The sequence below is a fragment of the Gymnoscopelus braueri genome (assembly GCF_963280865.1).
Source record: "Gymnoscopelus braueri genome assembly, chromosome: 22".
Classification (NCBI taxonomy): Eukaryota; Metazoa; Chordata; class Actinopteri; order Myctophiformes; family Myctophidae; genus Gymnoscopelus; species Gymnoscopelus braueri.
In genome coordinates, this window is record NC_137624.1 from 46,905,621 (window position 1) to 46,931,536 (window position 25,916).

General features: G+C 43.0%; 2 protein-coding genes across 2 annotated transcripts; one reads left to right on the forward strand and one right to left on the reverse strand.

Annotated features, from left to right (window-relative positions):
* Window positions 1–9,962: 9,962 nt before the first annotated feature.
* On the reverse strand, window positions 9,963–12,527 carry LOC308079088 (26S proteasome non-ATPase regulatory subunit 2-like; the record flags this gene model as incomplete). Its single annotated transcript, XM_080420428.1, has 1 exon — window positions 9,963–12,527. The coding sequence occupies exon 1, from the start codon at window positions 12,510–12,512 to the stop codon at window positions 9,963–9,965; it is 2,550 nt and encodes an 849-aa protein (XP_080276554.1). The 5' UTR covers window positions 12,513–12,527.
* A 10,655-nt stretch (window positions 12,528–23,182) lies between these two features.
* Window positions 23,183–24,352, forward strand: LOC308078447 (26S proteasome non-ATPase regulatory subunit 6-like; the record flags this gene model as incomplete). Its single annotated transcript, XM_080419614.1, has 1 exon — window positions 23,183–24,352. The coding sequence occupies one exon, from the start codon at window positions 23,183–23,185 to the stop codon at window positions 24,350–24,352; it is 1,170 nt and encodes a 389-aa protein (XP_080275740.1).
* Between the last annotated feature and the right edge of the window lie 1,564 nt (window positions 24,353–25,916).

Sequence of the window (25,916 nt, forward strand, 5' to 3'; positions counted from 1 at the left end):
TGCTATAAGAGCCCAGTTTACGTTCTGGCCTGTATGTTTTGGCTTTGACAGAATCAATAACAGCTTCCATTAAAGGTAGGGTAAGTGATATTTTTTGGTTAAAACAAAAAGTATTTTGTTAAAAGGTTAAAATACTATATTCTGATAGTAATCATTGCTGTAGAGTGTTTTTTCAGTAACAGATGTCTCCCTGTCTCTCCAGCTCTTTAATAAACAGAAAATACATTTTTCGGTAGGTGTCAAAATCTCAGCCAATCAGGAGAAAGTACCAATTTTTAAGCTTAATTTGTATAGTGTTCCAGTTCAAATTTTGCCTGCTCATTTCTTAGTGTCATCACTTCCAATTTCACTTGTTTAATCTGTATCCTGATTGAGTTCTCTGTCCTGGTTGGATAAAATTGGAAATGAAACTGAAACTGAAACGAAAATGCATTTTCTGTTTATTAAAGAGGTGGAGAGACAAGGAGACTCCTAATACTGAACAAACACTCTATAGCAATGAGTACTATCAGAATATAGAGCTATTTAACACTTATTTTAACCAAAGCAAATCACTTACCCTACCTTTAATGAGATCAAACCGTTATAATATCCTCTAAACTATTACAGCGGGTCTGTGCAGCTCACATGAGACAATGAACAGGAATGCTGGAAGGGAGCCAGCCGTTGGTGACAAGTCTCACGACATCTGGTTTTGTGCGAGAAGGAGGAATCAATCATCAGCCAACTGTCAAGCAGGTACAGTTCACCTCAGGCAGAGCTGGATCCCTGAACGGACCCCCGGGCCCAAAGGTCAGGGTGGGGGCCACTGGAAAACTGGACCAAATTAGACCAAACGCAGAGCAAAGTTCTGTGGTGTGAAGAGGCTCAGATCTACCACCAGACTGTTGGCAGACCTGGGGGTCAGAGGTCAGAACCAGTGTTTATCAGAGCTGCATGGTAAAGCAGCAGAAAGAAGCAGCCAGTGTATTAGAGAAGAAGAGGAGAGACCCCTGATGGACCCCCAAGTATCAGGCCAGGAGGCTATAGACCCTTAACAGACAACGTCACACTGATAAGAACCAGTATGCCCGCGCAGGCCGGCACCAAATGAACCCCATTCTGTCAAGTCTCGCTGGGACGAGACCTGACATGGGGACGGGGTCTCATCCCAGAGAAACCATATGTTGGGAATTGATTGCATGAAACAATCACCTGTGCATCCAGTCTCAATGTTGGTAAACAAATAATTGGTCAATGCAGACGGCGTAAGTTTGACTCAGGGAAAAGGTCACCCTGCCATATAGTCCTGTGACACATGATCAGTAACACTATAGAGTTATATATGATCAATACACATGATCAGTAACACCATAGAGTTATATATGATCAATACACATGATCAGTAACACCATAGAGTTATATATGATCAATACACATGATCAGTAACACCATAGAGTTATATATGATCAATACACATGATCAGTAACACCATAGAGTTATATATGATCAATACACATGATCAGTAACACCATAGAGTTATATATGATCAATACACATGATCAGTAACACTATAGAGTTATATATGATCAATACACATGATCAGTAACACCATAGAGTTATATATGATCAATACACATGATCAGTAACACCATAGAGTTATATATGATCAATACACATGATCAGTAACACCATAGAGTTATATATGATCAATACACATGATCAGTAACACCATAGAGTTATATATGATCAATACACATGATCAGTAACACTATAGAGTTATATATGATCAATACACATGATCAGTAACACTATAGAGTTATATATGATCAATACACATGATCAGTAACACCATAGAGTTATATATGATCAATACACATGATCAGTAACACTATAGAGTTATATATGATCAATACACATGATCAGTAACACTATAGCAGGCTCTGGAGCCTGCATGAATGGCAAAAAGCCTTCTGTCAGGCCACCGGAGCTGGCTTCATCAGCAATTTCGACAGTTTTTGGACTAGAAATCACCTGTATAAACGTGATGGCCTGCACCCAAATTCAAAAGGCACCAATCTATTAATTACTCACTACATACAGTTCATAGCTTGCAGCTCTAAGTGACATGCACCCCAGCATGATCCCACTACAGTAGTTTTTCATTACAATAATCATGAGCATCTCCCTTTGGTTCATGCTGATTCCATTTTTCTCTTCTGCCCCATGACCATCCCTGTTCTTATCAGGTCCAGACACTCTTCACTCAACAACATCGCCCCTTGCACAGTCACTCCATCTAACCTCATTTACATTCCTTGCCTACCTAGAGCCCCTGCCATTAAGGCTGTTCCATTTAAAATGGCCTTAATTAATACCAGGTCAGTCTGTAAAAAGCCCTTCGTTTTAAGAGACTTTTTTAAATCACATCACCTTGATTTTTTATTTTTAACAGAGACCTGGTTGAAAGACGGAGACAACGTAACTGTGAACAAGCTCTGCCCCGCTTCCTGCAGAGTTATTAATGCTCCTAGGTTGTCCGGCCGTGGAGGTGGTCTAGCCGCTGTAGTTTCCAAACAGTTTGCTTGCCGCTCTGTGGACATCGATAATTTTGACACCTTTGAGGCTCTCCTGCTTAGGATTGGATCTGCTAATCCTCTCTTTATTTTATTATGTTATCGCCCACCAGGTTCTAAAAGTGAGTTTTTAACGGAATTCTCTGAGTTTTTATCCTCTGTCGTTATGAAGGCTGATAACCTGGTCCTGACAGGTGATTTTAACTTTCACATTGACAATCCCTCCGACAATTTAGCGAATGAGTTTATGAGTATTACTCAATCACTGAATTTGACTCAGCATGTGTCTGGGCCGACACATGACCAGGGTCACACACTGGACTTAGTTTTTACACTGTCATTGAACCTCAATAATCTACATGTGGGGGAGTTCTTTCTCTCTGACCACAAATATATTCTTTTTAACATAGATTTTATTGCCGAGACCCAACCCATCAAACGTTTAACCCGCTCTCGCATTCTTAACAGTTCCTCTGCTGAAAAATTTTCCTCTGTTTTTTCAGATCTTAGTAAGGTTGCGATAGCTCCCACTGATACCAATGACCTCGTCTGCCACTTTAATCATTTGTGTTTGTCTGCCCTAGATGTAGTTGCCCCCCTCAAAACAAAAAATAAGTGTGCTGGTGCTGTTAATGCATCCCCATGGATAAACGAGGACATCCGCAGATTAAAAAGAGAATGTAGAAAAATAGAGCGACGGTGGAAAAAGACTAAGGAGACAGTTCACTTCACCCTCATGAAGGAACTTCTGTCTGCTTTTAATCACAACGTTGAGGATGCAAGAGCTGCTTATTTCTCCAATCTAATTAACATTAATAAGAATAGGCCTAAGGCTCTTTTTGCCGTACTTAACACTCTGGTTAACCCAGCTCCCCCCCCAGTTCCTATCTTCTCTAATAATGACTGTGATACATTTCTATCATTTTTTCTTGATAAAGTGGACAATATTAGGTCTAAGATAACACCGCCTAGTATCACCATAGCTGACCATCCTCCCCCAGTTTCGTCACTGTCCCAGTTTAACATGATCTCCTTAGAGGATCTCTCACCAATTGTGTCACATATGAATCCCTCCTCTAGCCCTGTTGACACCATTCCTACTGCCCTTTTAAAAGATGCTTTTAACTGTTTAAATCCTTACATCCTGTCAATAATCAATAGCTCCTTATCCTCTGGGTGTGTGCCCGATCACTTTAAACACGCAAGTATCCAACCACTCTTAAAAAAACCAAGCCTTGATCCACAAGTTCACAGCAATTACAGGCCAATCTCCAAACTCCCTTTCATCTCAAAAATTTTAGAAAAAGTTGTCTGTAATCAACTTCTACAGTTCCTTAATAATAATAATATATTTGACAAGTTTCAGTCCGGATTCCGCCAGAAGCACAGCACTGAAACGGCACTACTTAAAGTCTCTAGTGACATCCTTATGAGGGCCGATGTCGGTGAGTGTTCGGTGCTGCTGCTGCTTGACTTAAGCGCAGCATTCGACACGATAGATCATTCCATCCTCCTTAATAGGCTCCAACAGTGGGTGGGACTAACCGGGTCGGCCCTGGCATGGTTATCCTCCTATCTGACAGGGAGAAGTGTGGCTGTCGCTTGTGACAATTATGTTTCCTCCTCAGCTCCCCTGACCTGTGGGGTCCCCCAGGGTTCCATACTTGGTCCAATTCTATTCTCCCTCTATATGCTCCCCCTTGGCACTCTTATTAACAGCTTTGAAGGAATATCATATCATTGTTATGCTGATGATACACAATTATATCTCTCATTTAAGCAAAATGATCTCACTAAACTCACAGTCTTGCATGACTGTTTAACCGGTATCAATAAATGGATGGCACTAAACTTTTTACAACTCAACCCAGATAAAACCGAAATACTCATCATAGGCCCTGAGATTAGCTCAAATGCAATTCGTCTGTCCCTTGGTCCCCTGGCAACTAATGTCAAACAAACTGCAAAGAACCTAGGTGTCTTCTTCGACAATCAAATGAACTTCGAGTTCCATATTAAAAAGGTCACCCAGTCATGCTTCTACCATCTACGCAATATTGCAAAAATTAAATCAATGCTCACTTCTCAAGATCTGGAAAAAGTCATGCACGCTTTTGTTTCCTCCCGTCTTGACTATTGTAACGGACTCTATACCACCCTGAGCCGTTCATCATTATCCCGACTCCAACTAGTTCAGAATACGGCAGCCAGAATCCTTACTAACACAAACCGCAGAGCACACATAACTCCGGTGTTAGCCGCACTGCACTGGCTACCAGTTAGGTCCAGAATAGATTTCAAAATTATCCTAACCACTTATAAAGCATTACACGGGCTGGCCCCACCTTATATTTTGGACCTACTGCCTCCTAAGGACAATATGAGATCCCTCAGGTCCTCTGACAAAGGCCTTCTCAAAATACCTGCGTCCAATCGCAAAACAAAGGGTGACCGGGCTTTTGCAGTGGTTGCTCCCACACTGTGGAACGCACTACCATTGGCCATAAAAAATGCAGAGTCTGTTGAAGGTTTTAAGAGGATGTTAAAAACACATTTGTTCCGTAAGCATTTTTACCCATAAAGTTCTACCTGACTTTCACGGACAAATTGCTTTGTTTTAATCCTTGTTGTTGTATTGTTTTATTACTCTATTTATATACTTTTATACTCTGTTGTTAACTTGTTAATTTTGTTTAATTGTGTTCCACTGTACAGCACTTTGTAACCTTGTTTTGAAATGTGCTTTATAAATAAAATTTACTTACTTACCATAGAGTTATATATGATCAATACACATGATCAGTAACACTATAGAGTTATATATGATCAATACACATGATCAGTAACACTATAGAGTTATATATGATCAATGCACATGATCAGTAACACCATAGAGTTATATATGATCAATACACATGATCAATAACACCTTAGAGTTATATATGATCAATACACATGATCAGTAACACTATAGAGTTATATATGATCAATACACATGATCAGTAACATCATAGAGTTATATATGATCAATACACATGATCAGTAACACTATAGAGTTATATATGATCAATACACATGATCAAAATGCTTTTAAATTGAACAATACGGTAGAAACAGGTACTTAGATCCTGGCGTTTTAAATTGTAACATCTATGGCCGTGAGGTCAGCACTTTATATTGTAAATATGAACGTTTATGTAGATGTACGGGATGTAAATGTAAAACATTCTCAAACCAGGAACAAGTTGTTCCATGACGCTTGTGACAGACCAGCGTCATGTGAACCATGGCTGCTGTAAGGGTTAGGGTCAGGGTTAGGGTCAGGGTTAGGGTCAGGGTTAGGGTCAGGCTGGCTCTCAGCCTGAAACGCCTGTAGGATTCATAGTCTATAAGCAACAACAAACCACTTTTTGTGCGGATGTGTGGATGTAATAATGACACCATATTATAAATACATCAACTATATTATAGTTGAACACAGAGTAGACTACTTTTACATTACATTACATTACATTAGATTACATTACATTACATTACATTGTGTGACTTTACTTTAACAACATGAATGTAGGTTTTTGTATTCTGCACTTTACCGTTGTCACCACAAGGCGGCAGCAAAGCCTTTATTTTGCTTATATCTCGTAAAAGAGGCTTTAAAATGAGAGGAAATGAGGGGGGGGGGGTGTTAATACAACGTCACAATCATTTCAACCACTGTAGCCATATTTTATACTATTCAAAAATAGCAGATCTACAAGCTCATAGCGCCTCTCTATGAGCTTGTAGCTATTTTTTTTTATCGTGAAAAATGTGTGCAGATCTTTGAATAGGCCTATATATTTGTTCAACTCAAATCTTTGTGTTTGGCCGTGGGGGTCCGCGGCCAAACACATCATTTTGGGGGTCCTCGACATGGAAAAGTTTGAGAACCACTGATGTAAATAAGTGGATTAATTGATGTTTTATTTTATTTGACCTTTTCATTCAAAGCACTGCTATCCAATCACAGTGTAGTCTACAGTATTCACTAATTAAGTGTTCGTGATTTTATGAGTCAATTATATTTAAAAACATTTTATATAAGTCTAGGTTTAATGCTGTCTTGCAATATCCTTTAGACATTAATTAATAATACAGGACAAACTACACACAAATGCAGTGGTGTAAAGTAACTAAGTATTTACTCAAGTACTGTACTTAAGTACAATTTTGAGGTACTTTTACTTACTGGAGTATTTCCAATTGTCTATACTTTTACTTCTACTCCACTACATCTCTGAGGCAAATATTGTACTTTTACTCCACTACAATTATTTGAAAACTTTAGTTTATAGTTACTTTGCGGATATAAATTATTATATTATAAAACATACATTAACCACTTTAGCCCTATTTTATACCTAGGCTATTTGAAAATAGCAGATCTACAAGCTCACAATGCGTCGCATCACGACGTGTTGTGAGCTTGTAGATCTGCTATTTTCAAACATTTTAGTACTTTTACTTTTGTACTTTTACTCAAGTAAATTGTGAATTCGGGACTTTTATTTGTAACGGAGTACTTCTACATTGCAGTATTGATACTTTTACTTAAGTAAAACAACATTTGAGTACTTATTCCACCACTGCCAAAATGCACTAGAATTTGACATTAAAATCTGTTCAAATAGATTGTTATTATTATTTTATTTATTTTTTGTTGATTGAATACTTTATTAGTCATAAATGTAGACATGAGGTATAGACAGACATTAAGGATAAAAGGAAAAACACAAAAACAATCCTGGGGACTTGTTTCCATTTTGGTCCTATCAATGTATTCAATTCATCAACATAGCATAACAAAAGTAGCACAATAATACATGTCATCAACTAATACAAAACACTATAGGGCCCTATTTTCACCGGTGCCCATTATCCCTGAACTTATTTGCCATTATTTACTATTTTCAAAAACATTTTCAAATTGTTCAAATAGCCGATCTACAAGCTCACAACGTGCTGAACAAAAATCTAAAGTGATACAGATGCTTTCCTGATTTTAATGGGTTAAGTTAATTGAGTAACGTTAGCTATGGATTATAGACTGAAAGATTATTCAGTGTAGGGCTGGACTGTCACTGGAAACAAAAAAAATAGACTAGGAATTTAAATTACAGCGGCCTTCTGTTAATGTTAAAGATATTATAAATAACTAGAAAGTACTGTTCCTGAAGAAACAGTGTGGGATCGCTAAGGATGAATGTTGATAGTATCACACTAGAAAGTACTGTTCCTGATTAATTCTGTCTTACCTATTTATATTACATATTGTGATGTCACGTGAAGCTTGACCAATCCAAAAACGGGCAGCTCACTTCAAAAAATATAAATGATTTTTTGAAGTGCGTGGTGCTATTTATAGGTTTTTATTTCATCATGCGTCTCGCTAGCCAATCAAAGCAAAGGGTCTGGATAGAGTCAGCCAATCACGGTACAGTATTACATATTGTCACGTGTCACGTGAAGCTTGACCAATGTTAGCTTGGCTGAGACGGACACACACACGGACGGACGGAGACGAAAACATACTCTCCACCATACTGGCGGAGACAATAACTAATGAAGATAACATTAGTCGCTGAAGCGATCCCACAATTATAATAATACAGTAAGTGAAAGCACATACAGCAGCTGATGAGCCAGACGGATACTATTCAGATACTACAGATACGGATACTATGTTACAGGGGCTTCATCCAAGGTCATTTCGACTATGCGTGCTCCTCATGGTATCACAACACCACTAAGGCCTTAAAAACAAGGCTCCAGACATCCCAAAACAAACTAGTAAGGCTACTTCTTGGCCTTAAACATAAAACCCATCTAACCCCTGCTCACTTTGCTAGGGTTGGATGGCTCAGGGTTGAGGACAGAGTACAGCAACTTGCTATGGGCCTGGTCTACAAGATACACCACAACATTGGGGTACCAATATACCACCTGTCTAAATACTTCAAAAACTTAAGTTAAGTCCACAATCATAACACCAGAGGCAGCTCCACGGATCATGTTCAACCCAGATTTGGCTCAACAAAGGGAATGAACTCGTTCTCATGCTATAAAACAAAAATGTGGAATGCCCTACCAAGAGGAGTAAAGGAGTGTAAAACCCTACTCACTTTCAAAACTGCCCTAAAAACACCTTCAGGAGGCTGACATTCCAAACTGGCCCCTGTCAGAGTCTTAACCAACCCCCTCCCCCCCTCCTTGAACAGTTTAATGTACATATTTCCTATTTCTCATACCAGTAACCTGATTGTATGACGTTATGCATAGTAGTGTATATCTGTCTGTTTTCTTAAATGTCATCATGATGTGAGTGCGTAGGGATCTCATTTTAAATAAGACATTGTGATTTTATGAGCGATCCAGTTTAGAGGACCTTGTATTGTTAACTGTACTTCCATGTACTTTTACCATGTCTTTCTAAATAAAGTACTTCAATCAATCATACAAACTAAAGACCCCCAGCATGACGTGTACACACATATCGGGGGGCGGGGGCTCAAGCAAAAAAACGTTAAATAAAGGCACTCACAGTCACCAACACACATTAACTGAGGAGTCAATCAGGATAGATGTTTCATAACAGGATCAAAGTGATCACTCAGCATCATTTGATTTGCAGCGACCCCTCCTTCTCTAAGAAGACAATTATAGATTATATTTTTTGAAATAATATTATTTAACTTTAATTGTCGTGATTAGTTCATGGGTTAAAACAGGCAATTCTTCCTCCAGTTATTTGTCTTTTTTTTTCCTTTGTTAGTGGTGTGTAAATGGTTAAATAAAACTTAAGGTCCACTTGGTAGCAAAAAAAAAAAAGGACGGTAGTCGCCAGATCTCAACCCACTGAAGTTAAGCCTGTTTACATGCATTATGCCTGTATACATGCATTATGCCTGTATACATGCATTATGCCTGTATACATCAGGCATTATGGTAGCCAGGGAGGGAAGAGCGGGAGAGTTATGTCAACTAGGGGGCAGAAACAGTGGCGGTCACATGGTTCTGTCAACTCCAAATAGTGACAAACGCTCATAGACTCCAGTGCATTCCATAAACGTCCGGATCAGGGCTTTGTCACTATTAGGCCAATAAAAGGTGGCGTGGGCGTGGTCATTCTGTGTGGGCGTGGTGAAGTGGAGGTGTGGTCATTCTGTGTGGGCGTGGTGAAGTGGAGGTGTGGTCATTCTGTAGGCGTGGTGAAGTGGGGGTGTGGTCATTCTGTGTGGGCGTGGTGAAGTGGAGGTGTGGTCATTCTGTGGGCGTGGTGAAGTGGGGGTGTGGTCATTCTGTGTGGGCGTGGTGAAGTGGGGGTGTGGTCATTCTGTGTGGGCGTGGTGAAGTGGGGGTGTGGTCATTCTAAGACTCATAGTTGGGGTTCTTGCGGAGGATGACGAAGCCTTCCAGGATGGGGGTGAGGGGGAGGTACTGCTCGGTGGCCAGCTCGGCCCGTTCCCCGTGGGCCAGCAGCACCGGCGTGGTGTGGGTCTGGAAGCCTGTGATGGCCTTGGGCTTCCCCGCCTGGCCCACCACGTCCACCGCCTGGCCCACCCTGACCGACACGGGCAGCGGCTGCAGCGCCTCGTCGAAGGTGACCAGCATGCGCGGCTGCATGGCGGCCACCAGGCCGTAGAGGATGTAGTGCGACTTCCCCAGGACGATGTTCTTCACGTCCAGGAAGGAGACCAGGACGGTCAGCAGCCCGGCCACGGCCACCTGGCTCATCAGCTGCCGGTCGCTGTGGTACGGACACAGCGTCAGCGTGCCTTTGCCCAGGTGCGTGAGGCCCTGCGCCAGGCGCACCATGAACAGGTTGTTGGGGTCCTTGGCGTGGTACTGCGCCAGCTGCCGCAGCATGGCGGCCAGACGGGCGTTGTTGGTGCCGCTGCCCACCATGCCCATGGCGAAGATGGAGTTGTGGGAGACCTCGGCGTCGGCGTCGTGCGAGAACTTGCTGAGCGTGTCCAGGATGTTGAGACGGGGGTTGGACACAGATATGAGTGCCAGGGCCAGCGGCACCGCCCGCCGCAGGGCCGGCTCGCCGTAGCGCAGCAGGTGACCGAACGTCCGCAGGGCCATCTCCGATCCGATCTCCTCTCCCATGGCGATGAGCGCGATGCCCAGGACGGCCACGCCCTGGTGGCAGCCCGCGTCGGAGGGATTCTCCTTGTCCTTCTTGTCCTTCTTGTCCTTGTCTTCGTCCCGCTCCTTGGCCTCGTAGTGTTCGCTGCAGATGTGTAGCAGCTGCTGCACCTTCAGCACGTTGCCAGAGCCGGCGTAGGCGCAGACGTCCACCAGGGTGTTGGCGAAGCTGCGGAACGGCTCCGGCACGACCTGCAGGGCGGCCAGAGTGGTTTCGATGGACTCTCCTTTCCCCAGGTGGTTGAGCCCCAGGCCCAGCGGTAGCCAGCGGGCGTACGTGTCTTTGAGCTCCTGCTCTCGTTGAGGGTCTATGAGAGTCTCCACGATGGTCTCGGTCACCTTCCCGTTGCACGAGCCCACGGCGATCATGCCGCACGCCAGGGCCGTCACGCCCACCACCTCCATGCTGGACTTAGAGTCTCCCATGACAGGGAAAAGCAGCTCGAGGACCTCCTCTTTGTTGGAGCCGGCGTAGGCCAGGCCGAGGCCGAAGATGGCTCCGATCCTCATGACGTTGTTGCTGTGCAGGACATAGTCCGACAGCAGGGCCAGGGCGGGGTCGCACTCGTTGGTGACGCCGGAGTTCACGATGCCGCAGGCCAGCAGAGCGCCGGACTTGATGTAGTCGTCGTTGGAGTAGAGGTACTTGTCGATCTGCGTCAGGCCGCCGTCCACGTCCCACAGCAGGATGAGGCCCAGGGAGGCGGCGGCACTCATCATGCCGTGGTCCTTGTTCTTGTACAGCCACCGGTTGCCGTCGTCCGTTAGCAGCTTGTCCTTGCCGAAGGCGGCGTTCACGAAGCCGTTGACGAAGGACGAGGCCAGGTTCCTGCGGGCTGAGTCCACCTGGGAGCCGCTGTCCCCGAAGCGGTTGTTCTCCAGGTGGGTCTTGTAGATGTCGTCGGGGACCTTGGGCTCCATGATGTCCAGCTCTCTGGCCAGGGACAGGAAGTTGCCGTTGAGGTGGACGTTGGACATGATCTCCCTCAGGTCCTCGTAGTCCTCCGTGTCCTCGTCCAGCTCCAGGAACATGCCGTGACGGCCCAGCATGAAGGCCATCTCCTTCTGGACCACCGTGTCCTCGCAGGACGCAAAGATGTCGCCCACCAGCTCTGCGTCGTTGAGCATGAGGGCGTGGCGCAGGGCCTCGGGGTAGCGGCCGAACCTCCTGAAGATGTTCAGGGAACACCTGAGCAGCGCCGAGTCCTCGGGCTCGGGGACGTAGCTCACGCAGCTGGCCAGGTAGCGGCAGACCTTGGCATAGGAGTTGTCGTCCACGTAGCTCTCCAGCATGTCCAGCCTCTCCATCTCCATCAGCAGGTCGCAGGCCTCGTGCTCGGCGTTGTGGGCCATGTTGTACGGCACGATCTCCTTCACCAGCCTCAGCAGGGTCTCCTGCTGCGTCCGGTCGGCGCTTTCCGCCGTCCCCTGCCACTCCTTGGCCACCTCGCCCGCCAGGTGCCTGACGTACTCGTGTCCCCAGGAGGCCAGCTCCTCCTGGGAGCCCAGCAGGCGATACTTCAGACACTCCCTCTCGCTGCTCATGGTCATGGCGAGGACCGACAGCACGTCGGCACAGAAGTGCTTGTTCTCCCCGGCCGGCATGCCCTGGTAGACGGCCAGGAGCCTGGCGTAGTGCGGCCGCAGGAACTTGAGGGGCTTGGGCACGGAGGTCATGGAGGTGGTGGAGGAGCGTATGTGTCTCCTCAGCTCCTCCAGGGCCGGGCGGTGCTGAGCGCCATCCTTCTCACCCAGCCGTTCCACCATCAGCTCCAAATTATCCTGCAGCTGTTTGTCCTCCTCAGACAGCTCCTCTTCCTCCTTCTTGTCCTTGCCTGCGGGCTTCAGGCCCTTCTCCTTCTCCTGCTCCTTCTCCTTCTCTTTGTCAGTTTCCTCCATCTTGTTCCTCTGCTTGTCCTTAGTATCCTCCATAGCTACAGAACTACAGCCAGTCAGTCAGCAGGAACGTTGTGCCTCTGAATATATACAGTATATATAGACACCACCGCAGTGACGTATGACCTGCATACATCACTGTATATATAGCGTGTATATACATATATGGACATATGCCTGATGTCACAACATGTCATCAAAGCTAACTGACATCATCCAACGCTGGCTAATGATTCCTCTGTCAACAATATTTTACATTTATTTATATATCCCATTTATTTATATCTCCACAGCAACACAATGACGGCTGCAGAACATGTATGTAACACGCTTATCAACGTTCCAAACGACTCCGGGTCCCCGTCCGAGGCCGGCCTCAAAGCTGTCCTGGAGAAAGGAGAGATCAAAGCCAAGACGGAGGCTCTGAAAAAGGTCCTCATCAGGATGCTGAACGGTGAGAAACTACCTGGACTGACCATGACCATCATCCGTTTCATCCTGCCTCTGCAGGACCACGGCATCAAGAAGCTGCTGCTGCTCTTTTGGGAGATCGTTCCCAAGACCACCCCGGACGGGAGATCCCTCCAGGAGATGATCCTGGTGTGTGACGGACCTGCAGCACCCCAACGGCTTCGTCCAAGGCTCCACCCTGCGCTTCCTGTGCAAGCTGAAGGAGCCGGACCTCCTGGAGCCTCTCCTGCCGGCCATCCGGGCCTGCCTGAAACACCAGCACGGCTACGTCAGCCGCAACGCCGTCCTGACAGTTTACACCATCTACAGGAACCTAGAACATCTCATCCCGGACGCCCGGGAGCTCGTCTACGATTTCCTCGTCAAGGAGAAGGACACCGGCGAAGCCGCCGGCACTCTGGTCACCCTGTCGAGCGCGCCCACGGCCGTCAGGGCCGCTGCCCAGTGATCATCAAGGAGAGACAAGAACGTGAAGCTGATCGTTCTCGATCGTCTGATTGAACTGAAGGATCGTCCCGCTCACGAGCGAGTGCTTCTAGATCTGCTATTTTCGGCATGCAGCCAAGTGAAAATCAGCCATTTGGATGGCATCACGGCTCGCCAAAAATACATTTTAGTCGACTGAATCAACTGTAGATTTAGTCGACTAAAATCGTATAATATTTAGTCTAAAACTAAACAGTAAAACATTTCAGATGACTAAAATATGACTAAACTAAACAACTTCCGGGTCCAAGTGTGTGTTTTAACAATATGTCACAGTGCTGTGTCCCTCACTGTTTAACAATATGTCACAGTGCTGTGTCCCTCACTGTTTAACAATATGTCACAGTACTGTGTCCCTCATGTTTTAACAATATGTCACAGTGCTGTGTCCCTCACTGTTTAACAATATGTCACAGTGTTGTGTCCCTCACTGTTTAAACAATATGTCACAGTGCTGTGTCCCTCACTGTTTAACAATATGTCACAGTGCTGTGTCCCTCACTGTTTAAACAATATGTCACAGTGCTGTGTCCCTCATGTTTAAACAATATGTCACAGTGCTGTGTCCCTCACTGTTTAACAATATGTCACAGTGCTGTGTCCCTCACTGTTTAACAATATGTCACAGTGCTGTGTCCCTCATGTTTTAACAATATGTCACAGTGCTGTGTCCCTCACTGTTTAACAATATGTCACAGTACTGTGTCCCTCACTGTTTAAACAATATGTCACAGTGCTGTGTCCCTCATGTTTTAACAATATGTCACAGTGCTGTGTCCCTCACTGTTTAAACAATATGTCACAGTGCTGTGTCCCTCACTGTTTAAACAATATGTCACAGTGCTGTGTCCCTCACTGTTTAACAATATGTCACAGTACTGTGTCCCTCACTGTTTAACAATATGTCACAGTGCTGTGTCCCTCACTGTTTAAACAATATGTCACAGTGCTGTGTCCCTCACTGTTTAAACAATATGTCACAGTGCTGTGTCCCTCACTGTTTAACAATATGTCACAGTACTGTGTCCCTCACTGTTTAACAATATGTCACAGTGCTGTGTCCCTCACTGTTTAAACAATATGTCACAGTACTGTGTCCCTCACTGTTTAACAATATGTCACAGTGCTGTGTCCCTCACTGTTTAAACAATATGTCACAGTGCTGTGTCCCTCACTGTTTAACAATATGTCACAGTGCTGTGTCCCTCACTGTTTAAACAATATGTCACAGTGCTGTGTCCCTCACTGTTTAAACAATACGTCACAGTGCTGTGTCCCTCACTGTTTAAACAATATGTCACAGTACTGTGTCCCTCACTGTTTAACAATATGTCACAGTACTGTGTCCCTCACTGTTTAAACAATATGTCACAGTGCTGTGTCCCTCATGTTTTAACAATATGTCACAGTGCTGTGTCCCTCACTGTTTAACAATATGTCACAGTGCTGTGTCCCTCACTGTTTAAACAATATGTCACAGTGCTGTGTCCCTCACTGTTTAACAATATGTCACAGTGTTGTGTCCCTCACTGTTTAAACAATATGTCACAGTGCTGTGTCCCTCACTGTTTAAACAATATGTCACAGTGCTGTGTCCCTCACTGTTTAACAATATGTCACAGTGCTGTGTCCCTCACTGTTTAACAATATGTCACAGTGCTGTGTCCCTCACTGTTTAAACAATATGTCACAGTGCTGTGTCCCTCACTGTTTAACAATATGTCACAGTGTTGTGTCCCTCACTGTTTAACAATATGTCACAGTTGTCACATATTGTTAACAATATGTCACAGTACTGTGTCCCTCACTGTTTAAACAATATGTCACAGTGCAGTGTCCCTCATGTTTTAACAATATGTCACAGTGCTGTGTCCCTCACTGTTTAACAATATGTCACAGTGCTGTGTCCCTCACTGTTTAACAATATGTCACAGTGCTGTGTCCCTCACTGTTTAACAATATGTCACAGTGTTGTGTCCCTCACTGTTTAACAATATGTCACAGTTGTCACATATTGTTAACAATATGTCACAGTACTGTGTCCCTCACTGTTTAAACAATATGTCACAGTGCAGTGTCCCTCATGTTTTAACAATATGTCACAGTGCTGTGTCCCTCATGTTTTAACAATATGTCACAGTGCTGTGTCCCTCATGTTTTAACAATATGTCACAGTGCTGTGTCCCTCACTGTTTAAACAATATGTCACAGTGCTGTGTCCCTCACTGTTTAAACAATATGTCACAGTGCTGTGTCCCTCACTGTTTAAACAATATGTCACAGTGCTGTGTCCCTCACTGTTTAACAATATGTCACAGTGCTGTGTCCCTCACTGTTTAACAATATGTCACAGTGTTGTGTCCCTCACTGTTTAACAATATGTCACAGTTGTCACATATTGTTAACAATATGTCACAGTACTGTGTCCCTCACTGTTTAAACAATATGTCACAGTGCTGTGTCCCTCATGTTTTAACAATATGTCACAGTGCTGTGTCCCTCATGTTCTAACAATATGTCACAGTGCTGTGTCCCTCATGTTTTAACAATATGTCACAGTGCTGTGTCCCTCACTGTTTAAACAATATGTCACAGTGCTGTGTCCCTCACTGTTTAAACAATATGTCACAGTGCTGTGTCCCTCACTGTTTAAACAATATGTCACAGTGCTGTGTCCCTCACTGTTTAACAATATGTCACAGTGCTGTGTCCCTCACTGTTTAACAATATGTCACAGTGCTGTGTCCCTCACTGTTTAACAATATGTCACAGTGCTGTGTCCCTCACTGTTTAACAATATGTCACAGTGCTGTGTCCCTCACTGTTTAACAATATGTCACAGTGCTGTGTCCCTCACTGTTTAACAATATGTCACAGTGCTTTGTCCCTCACTGTTTAAACAATATGTCACAGTGCTGTGTCCCTCACTGTTTAACAATATGTCACAGTGCTGTGTCCCTCACTGTTTAACAATATGTCACAGTGCTGTGTCCCTCACTGTTTAACAATATGTCACAGTACTGTGTCCCTCACTGTTTAACAATATGTCACAGTGCTGTGTCCCTCACTGTTTAACATTATGTCACAGTGCTGTGTCCCTCATGTTTTAACAATATGTCACAGTGCTGTGTCCCTCACTGTTTAACAATATGTCACAGTGCTTTGTCCCTCACTGTTTAAACAATATGTCACAGTGCTGTGTCCCTCACTGTTTAACAATATGTCACAGTGCTGTGTCCCTCACTGTTTAACAATATGTCACAGTACTGTGTCCCTCACTGTTTAACAATATGTCACAGTGCTGTGTCCCTCACTGTTTAACAATATGTCACAGTGCTGTGTCCCTCATGTTTTAACAATATGCCACAGTGCTGTGTCCCTCACTGTTTAAACAATATGTCACAGTGCTGTGTCCCTCACTGTTTAACAATATGTCACAGTGCTGTGTCCCTCACTGTTTAAACAATATGTCACAGTGCTGTGTCCCTCACTGTTTAAACAATATGTCACAGTGCTGTGTCCCTCACTGTTTAACAATATGTCACAGTGCTGTGTCCCTCACTGTTTAAACAATATGTCACAGTGCTGTGTCCCTCACTGTTTAAACAATATGTCACAGTGCTGTGTCCCTCACTGTTTAAACAATATGTCACAGTGCTGTGTCCCTCACTGTTTAACAATATGTCACAGTGCTGTGTCCCTCACTGTTTAAACAATATGTCACAGTGCTGTGTCCCTCACTGTTTAAACAATACGTCACAGTGCTGTGTCCCTCACTGTTTAAACAATATGTCACAGTACTGTGTCCCTCACTGTTTAACAATATGTCACAGTGCTGTGTCCCTCACTGTTTAACAATATGTCACAGTACTGTGTCCCTCACTGTTTAAACAATATGTCACAGTGCTGTGTCCCTCATGTTTTAACAATATGTCACAGTGCTGTGTCCCTCACTGTTTAACAATATGTCACAGTGCTGTGTCCCTCACTGTTTAAACAATATGTCACAGTGCTGTGTCCCTCACTGTTTAACAATATGTCACAGTGTTGTGTCCCTCACTGTTTAAACAATATGTCACAGTGCTGTGTCCCTCACTGTTTAAACAATATGTCACAGTGCTGTGTCCCTCACTGTTTAACAATATGTCACAGTGCTGTGTCCCTCACTGTTTAACAATATGTCACAGTGCTGTGTCCCTCACTGTTTAAACAATATGTCACAGTGCTGTGTCCCTCACTGTTTAACAATATGTCACAGTGCTGTGTCCCTCACTGTTTTAACAATATGTCACAGTGCTGTGTCCCTCACTGTTTAACAATATGTCACAGTACTGTGTCCCTCACTGTTTAAACAATATGTCACAGTGCTGTGTCCCTCACTGTTTAAACAATATGTCACAGTACTGTGTCCCTCACTGTTTAAACAATATGTCACAGTACTGTGTCCCTCACTGTTTAACAATATGTCACAGTACTGTGTCCCTCACTGTTTAACCCTGTAAGACCCGGATATATTTCTACTTGCAAAAAAAAAAAAAAAAACTTTCAGATGGTCTTGTAGGAGTACTTAGGAGAGGAAAATATAATGTTTTTTTATTTTTTATGTTTTGGTAAGTTTTTATGCAAATGTTTCCATATGGAAACGTTGGGTCCATCAGGTAGCAAAATTTCCTATAGGCCATTTTTAAGGATAACATGGCAAATGTGTAATTACTTCACTAAAACAACTTAAGGATTCATTTATATGGTTTATTATTTGGCCTCAGATCAATTATTAATAATATTTGGCCTCAGAACAGTATACATTATGAATAATAACACCAATAAGCCATATTTTTAAATCAATTTTATTAAAAGAACAACAAAATATCATTGATGTCTATGTCAACATCACTCTCTCCGTTCATCACGATATCCAGAACATCCCTTGCTGAGAAGCGAGGCCCTTTCTGTTGTTGTGGCATTCTGAAATGAAATAAAGACCATTAGTACATTTAGTAGTGCTTACAAACAACATTTCACAAGTCATACAATACTGTCTGGCAAACCTATTGTGTGATGATGATTGCCGCTAAGTGGGCATCATTCCATTGCCCTAAGTACCCACCACACCTTGAATGAATAATGAACAACCCCCACAACCCCCAACAAGTACCAAAGTGGTCCCACTGTCCTTGTAGTATCGAAAGCAAATTAAACATACTGAGAAATAACAAGGGAATATATTGGTTAAACTATGGTTGAATATGTATTGTTTAGGGGGAGAGAGAAAGTTTGGGTGGACATTTTCTGAGGCTTACTGCTCAAAGCAAACAATTCAGTTTTTGTGAACAAAGGAACCAGCTTGTATGGTTCTGACTGTTAAAACAATGGTTACAAATATCATTGGAAATTAGAAATTAAAGTAAAAATGCACATATAGCCTACTCTCTCTCACTGTTTCTCTCTCTCATATATATATATATATATATATATATATATATATATATATATATATATATATATATATATATATATATATATATATATATAGTAATGCAAAGTGGGGGAAATACACATATAACTGTTTAAATCTATTGTGAAAACTATATATAAGGCTGAACAGTAGCAGGTGAACATTAGGCCTGCCCTTGTATTTTTTGCAACCAAGAGGGCCCAACGATTCCAAAAAGACACAAGTATGAATCATGCTTTAATTTCTAATTTGGGACATATATTTCACAATAATAACATATGTACATGTTCTAGACATTGTAATGTTCAACAAAAAAAATATTACAGGCATATTACTTACGTTTTTGTGAGGAATATCTTCCAGAGAAAAAAGAGATCTGTTACAACAGAGATTTTTCAAGTTGTGATGATTCCTGGCTCTGTGGGGGGTATTTATATGCAAATATCCTGGCCAATGGCATTGTAAGACTAAACAATAGGACCCAATGAGCATTTAGAGGTGAAAAAATAACAGAAATTTAAACATCTTTCTTTATAAAATATAATTGTTTCCAAAAGGGATCACTGGGTCTTAGAGGGTTAAACAATATGTCACAGTGCTGTGTCCCTCACTGTTTAAACAATATGTCACAGTACTGTGTCCCTCACTGTTTAAACAATATGTCACAGTACTGTGTCCCTCACTGTTTTAACAATATGTCACAGTGCTGTGTCCCTCACTGTTTAACAATATGTCACAGTACTGTGTCCCTCACTGTTTAACAATATGGCACAGTGCTGTGTCCCTCACTGTTTAACAATATGTCACAGTGCTGTGTCCCTCACTGTTTAACAATATGTCACAGTACTGTGTCCCTCACTGTTTAAACAATATGTCACAGTGCTGTGTCCCTCACTGTTTAACAATATGTCACAGTGCTGTGTCCCTCACTGTTTAAACAATATGTCACAGTACTGTGTCCCTCACTGTTTAACAATATGTCACAGTGCTGTGTCCCTCACTGTTTAACAATATGTCACAGTGCTGTGTCCCTCACTGTTTAACAATATGTCACAGTACTGTGTCCCTCACTGTTTAACAATATGTCACAGTGCTGTGTCCCTCACTGTTTAAACAATATGTCACAGTGCTGTGTCCCTCACTGTTTAACAATATGCCACAGTGCTGTGTCCCTCACTGTTTAACAATATGTCACAGTGCTGTGTCCCTCACTGTTTAAACAATATGTCACAGTACTGTGTCCCTCATGTTTTAACAATATGTCACAGTGCTGTGTCCCTCACTGTTTAACAATATGTCACAGTGCTGTGTCCCTCATGTTTTAACAATATGTCACAGTGCTGTGTCCCTCACTGTTTAACAATATGTCACAGTGCTGTGTCCCTCATGTTTTAACAATATGTCACAGTGCTGTGTCCCTCACTGTTTAACAATATGTCACAGTGCTGTGTCCCTCATGTTTTAACAATATGTCACAGTGCTGTGTCCCTCACTGTTTAAACAATATGTCACAGTGCTGTGTCCCTCACTGTTTAAACAATATGTCACAGTGCTGTGTCCCTCACTGTTTAACAATATGTCACAGTGCTGTGTCCCTCACTGTTTAAACAATATGTCACAGTGCTGTGTCCCTCATGTTTTAACAATATGTCACAGTGCTGTGTCCCTCACTGTTTAAACAATATGTCACAGTGCTGTGTCCCTCACTGTTTAAACAATATGTCACAGTGCTGTGTCCCTCATGTTTTAACAATATGTCACAGTGCTGTGTCCCTCACTGTTTAACAATATGTCACAGTGCTGTGTCCCTCACTGTTTAACAATATGCCACAGTGCTGTGTCCCTCACTGTTTAACAATATGTCACAGTGCTGTGTCCCTCGTTTTAACAGATCTGAGACTAAAATAACCACTAAAGTGTCATTCTACAGCTTTCCTGGCAACGACAAAGAGAAGAATAAATCGGTATTTTATATATATCTATATATAAATATCTATATATAAATAAATATAAAAAATACATATTATAATGTTAATAATAAATAAATATGTATATACACACATATATATATATATATATATATATATATATATATATATATATATATATATATATATATATATATATATATATATATATATATATATATATATATATATATTAGCCTACTTTTTACTGTCTATGATATTAGCATTAAGACCCTTTTTAACCCTCAATGGTTCATTTCTGAAAAAGGAGGTTGTTGTAAAGGATTTACGGGTTCCAACATGTTTGTTTACAATGAGGAGTGGACGGTGCTGGTGCCTTTTGGACCAGGAAGTGACGTCGGACTACAAAATGACGTCGGACTACAAAATGACGTCGGACTACAAAATGACGTCAGACTTAAAAAGCGAATAGATTTCTAGCTCCCTCATTGGCCTCTGCAGTTCATTGGAGCGACCTGTATCGCAATAGAGCGTCGCAGTTCCCGCCCACTTCCTGTTTTTTTTGGTGCCGGAAGAAAAAACTCAATGCATTTTTCCATTGACATTTCCAAAAATATTTATATCTATTAATTTAAGCCTCGAATCAAGCCATCACGAGATGACATGAATCATGACCATAAAACGTTTTTTTCTGTGATTTTTTTTTATTTTATATTTAATTATATGATATACTATATTTAATAAATACCCTTTGTTTTGCCGTTTTCAACAAAAAAAAATCACAGAATCAAACGTTTATGGTCATGATTCATGTCATGTCATGATGGCTTGATTCGAGGCTTAAATTAATAGATATAAATATTTTTGGAAATGTCAATGGAAAAATGCATTGAGTTTTTTCTTCCGGCACCAAAAAAAACAGGAAGTGGGCGGGAACTGCGACGCTCTATACAAGTCTCTGGCAGCCGCCATAGAAGACAAGCTGCCACTCAAAGTGACTACTGGCCAATCACAGCGTGTTGACCACTGGCCAATCACAGCGCGTCTAACTGACTAGTTTCTCTTTTCGTAACCCAGCCATAGATATATAGTAGGTAGGATGTCATTCATACGTCACACACATAGATATATAGAGGGTAGGATGTCATTCATACGTCACACACATAGATATATAGAGGGTAGGATGTCATTCATACGTCACACACATAGATATATAGTAGGTAGGATGTCATTCATACGTCACACACATAGATATATAGAGGGTAGGATGTCATTCATACGTCACACACATAGATATATAGAGGGTAGGATGTCATTCATACGTCACACACATAGATATATAGTAGGTAGGATGTCATTCATACGTCACACACATAGATATATAGAGGGTAGGATGTCATTCATACGTCACACACATAGATATATAGTAGGTAGGATGTCATTCATACGTCACACACATAGATATATAGTCGGTAGGATGTCATTCATACGTCACACACATAGATATATAGAGGGTAGGATGTCATTCATACGTCACACACATAGATATATAGAGGGTAGGATGTCATTCATACGTCACACACATAGATATATAGAGGGTAGGATGTCATTCATACGTCACACACATAGATATATAGAGGGTAGGATGTCATTCATACGTCACACACATAGATATATAGAGGGTAGGATGTCATTCATACGTCACACACATAGATATATAGCAGGTAGGATGTCATTCATACGTCACACACATAGATATATACGTCACACACATAGATATATACGTCACACACATAGATATATAGCGGGTAGGATGTCATTCATACGTCACACACATAGATATATACGTCACACACAGATATATACGTCACACACATAGATATATAGCAGGTAGGATGTCATTCATACGTCACACACATAGATATATAGCAGGTAGGATGTCATTCATACGTCACACACATAGATATATACGTCACACACAGATATATACGTCACACATAGATATATACGTCACACACATAGATATATAGCGGGTAGGATCCAAGGCCAGCAGTTACAACCCCAGGGAGAACATTAGATTTTATCAACTTAAAGAACTTCTGTTACGTATCTTATAGCTATTCTCTGTGTTAGACATTTTGAAGTTATCTCTGTGTTAGACATTTTGAAGTTATCTCTGTGTTCTGTATACCGATCACCTCATGCCGCTGGAGAACCTGGAGGAAGAGGGTCTACCTAAGAACCCTGATCTTAGGATAGCACAGCTGAGGTTTCTGCTGACCATGGACGGACAGCGACAAGACGCCGAGGTGGAGACGGAGCTCATGGCCGCCGTCAGGGCCAACAACATGGCTCCGTACTACGAGGGCCTGTGCAAAGAGCTGAAGTGGCAGGTAGACGCCGAGCTGCTGGCCGCCATGAAGACGGCCAACCGGGAGGCGCTGCGGCGGCTGGACGGCGTCCTGGAGGACGCCGAGAAGAACCTGGGGGAGAGCGAGATCCGCGACGCCATGATGGCCCGGGCCGAGCACCTGATCCGCATCGGGGACAAGGAGGCCGCCGTGGCCGCCTTCAGGAGGACCTACGACAAGACGGTGGCCCTCGGGCACCGGCTGGACGTGGTCTTCTACCTGCTGAGGATCGGCCTCTTCTACATGGACGGCGAGCTGATCGCGCGCAGCTCGGAGGAGGCCCGGGGCCTCGTCGAGGAGGGCGGCGACTGGGACCGCCGGAACCGCCTGAAGGTCTACCAGGGCCTGTACTGCGTGGCCGTGCGGGACTTCGGGCAGGCGGCCGAGCTCTTCCTGGACACCGTCTCCACCTTCACCTCCTACGAGCTCATGGACTACAAGACCTTCGTCTCCTACACGGTCTACGTCTGCGCCGTGGCCCTCAAGAGGCCCGACCTCCGCGAGAGGGTCGTGAAGGGGGCGGAGATCCTGGAGGCGCTCCACGGCCTGCCCGCCGTCCGCCGCTTCCTGCTCTCGCTCTACGAGCGGGACTACGCGTCCTTCTTCCGCTCGCTGGCCCGCGTGGAGCAGGAGATGCGGCGGGACTGGCTGTTCGCGCCGCACTACCGCTTCTACGCGCGCGAGATGCGCATCCGGGCGTACGGCCAGCTGCTGGAGTCGTACCGCTCGCTGACGCTGGGCTTCGTGGCCGAGGCCTTCGGCGTGGGCGCCGACTTCGTGGACCGGGAGCTGTCGCGCTTCATCGCCGCCGGGCGCCTCCACTGCACCATCGACAAGGTCAACGAGGTCGTGGAGACCAACAGGCCCGACAGCAAGAGCTGGCAGTACGAGGAGACCATCAAGAAGGGAGATCTGTTCCTCAACCGGATCGAGAAGCTGTCACGGGTCATCAACATGTGACCGTCTGTAGACTGGGGGGTCTTCAACTGAGTGACTCCAGGGGGTCCGCCAAATCTTTGTGATAGGTTTTTTTTTTTTTACATTAACCACTTGAACACTAGTATCTCTATTCTGATGAACATTAGCCGAAAATAGCAGATCTACAAGCTCACAACGCCTTGCGCTGCGAGGCGTTGTGAGCATGTAGATCGGCTATTTTCGGCAAAGAGGTTTGGTGTAGAGGGAAAAAGAAGCAAATCAAGTACTAAGTATTGAAGGTTTAAGTGGTTAAATGTCTGAAATGAACAAAACATTAATTTACACAGCACTGATGATAGTCAATGAAGATATCTATGAAATCTATGACAAAGTTGAATATGCAACACAATTGTATGCAATGTAGTAGTTTGTGCTGATTTCCTAGAGTTAGATGATCATGAAAAGCTTGAGATATGTTTTGTTAAAGGAGATTTTGTGTCAGATTGTATCTGTCAAGCCTGGGAGAGAAGACAGAACTCTATGATTCTGATGTAATTGAATGTTTTACATGAATATAATGTAAACAAAACTTAAAATAGTGTCTTATAAACGGGTTGGATACTTTGTGTGCAGGATACGAAAATAAAATAATCTACCTATCATATAAAAAAATATGTAAATATTAATGTTATGGTATTTTTTGTTTAGAAACAGAAAATGTTGTTTTCATTGCGATTCAGATAAATAGGAAGTAGGAACGTATATAACATCCGTTCCTTTGATCCAAGCCGGAACACAATCGATTGATCATTAAAATAAACATGCTCTGAAAATGCCCATCTGTCCACTTAACCTGCAGTGTTGGAAAAAGTACTCAAATTTTTTACTTAAGTAAAAGTGTCAATACTGCAATGTAGAAACTTACAAGTAAAAGTCCGGAATTCAAAATGTACTTGAGTAAACGTACAAAAGTATTGGTATAAAAATGTACTTAAAAGTACCAAAAGTACTCATTATGCAGTATGTACAGTACAAGTTCATCTAGATTCCCAAATTATTTATATTCATCATATACTTTAAGTCTGGAACCAAGCCATCCACTTTACCCCTTTGCACAGACTGTATGACGGAAGCATTTGAACATTGTGGGAGGCGTGGCCATGTCAAATATTAATTAACATTTTAAATGTGATATTTTAGAAATGTTACATTAATTTGATCATTAACTCCTCCCATTCAACTTCAAACTCCATGTCAGACTCATTAAAACACACGTCTCTGCTTCTGGTGACTGATATTGTCCTTCTAATGAATGTTAGACTCATTAAAACACACGTCTCTGCTTCTGGTGACTGATATTGTCCTTCTAATGAATGTTAGACTCATTAAAACACACGTCTCTGCTTCTGGTGACTGATATTGTCCTTCTAATGAATGTTAGACTCATTAAAACACACGTCTCTGCTTCTGGTGACTGATATTGTCCTTCTAATGAACGTTAGACTCATTAAAACACACGTCTCTGCTTCTGGTGACTGATATTGTCCTTCTAATGAACGTTAGACTCATTAAAACACACGTCTCTGCTTCTGGTGACTGATATTGT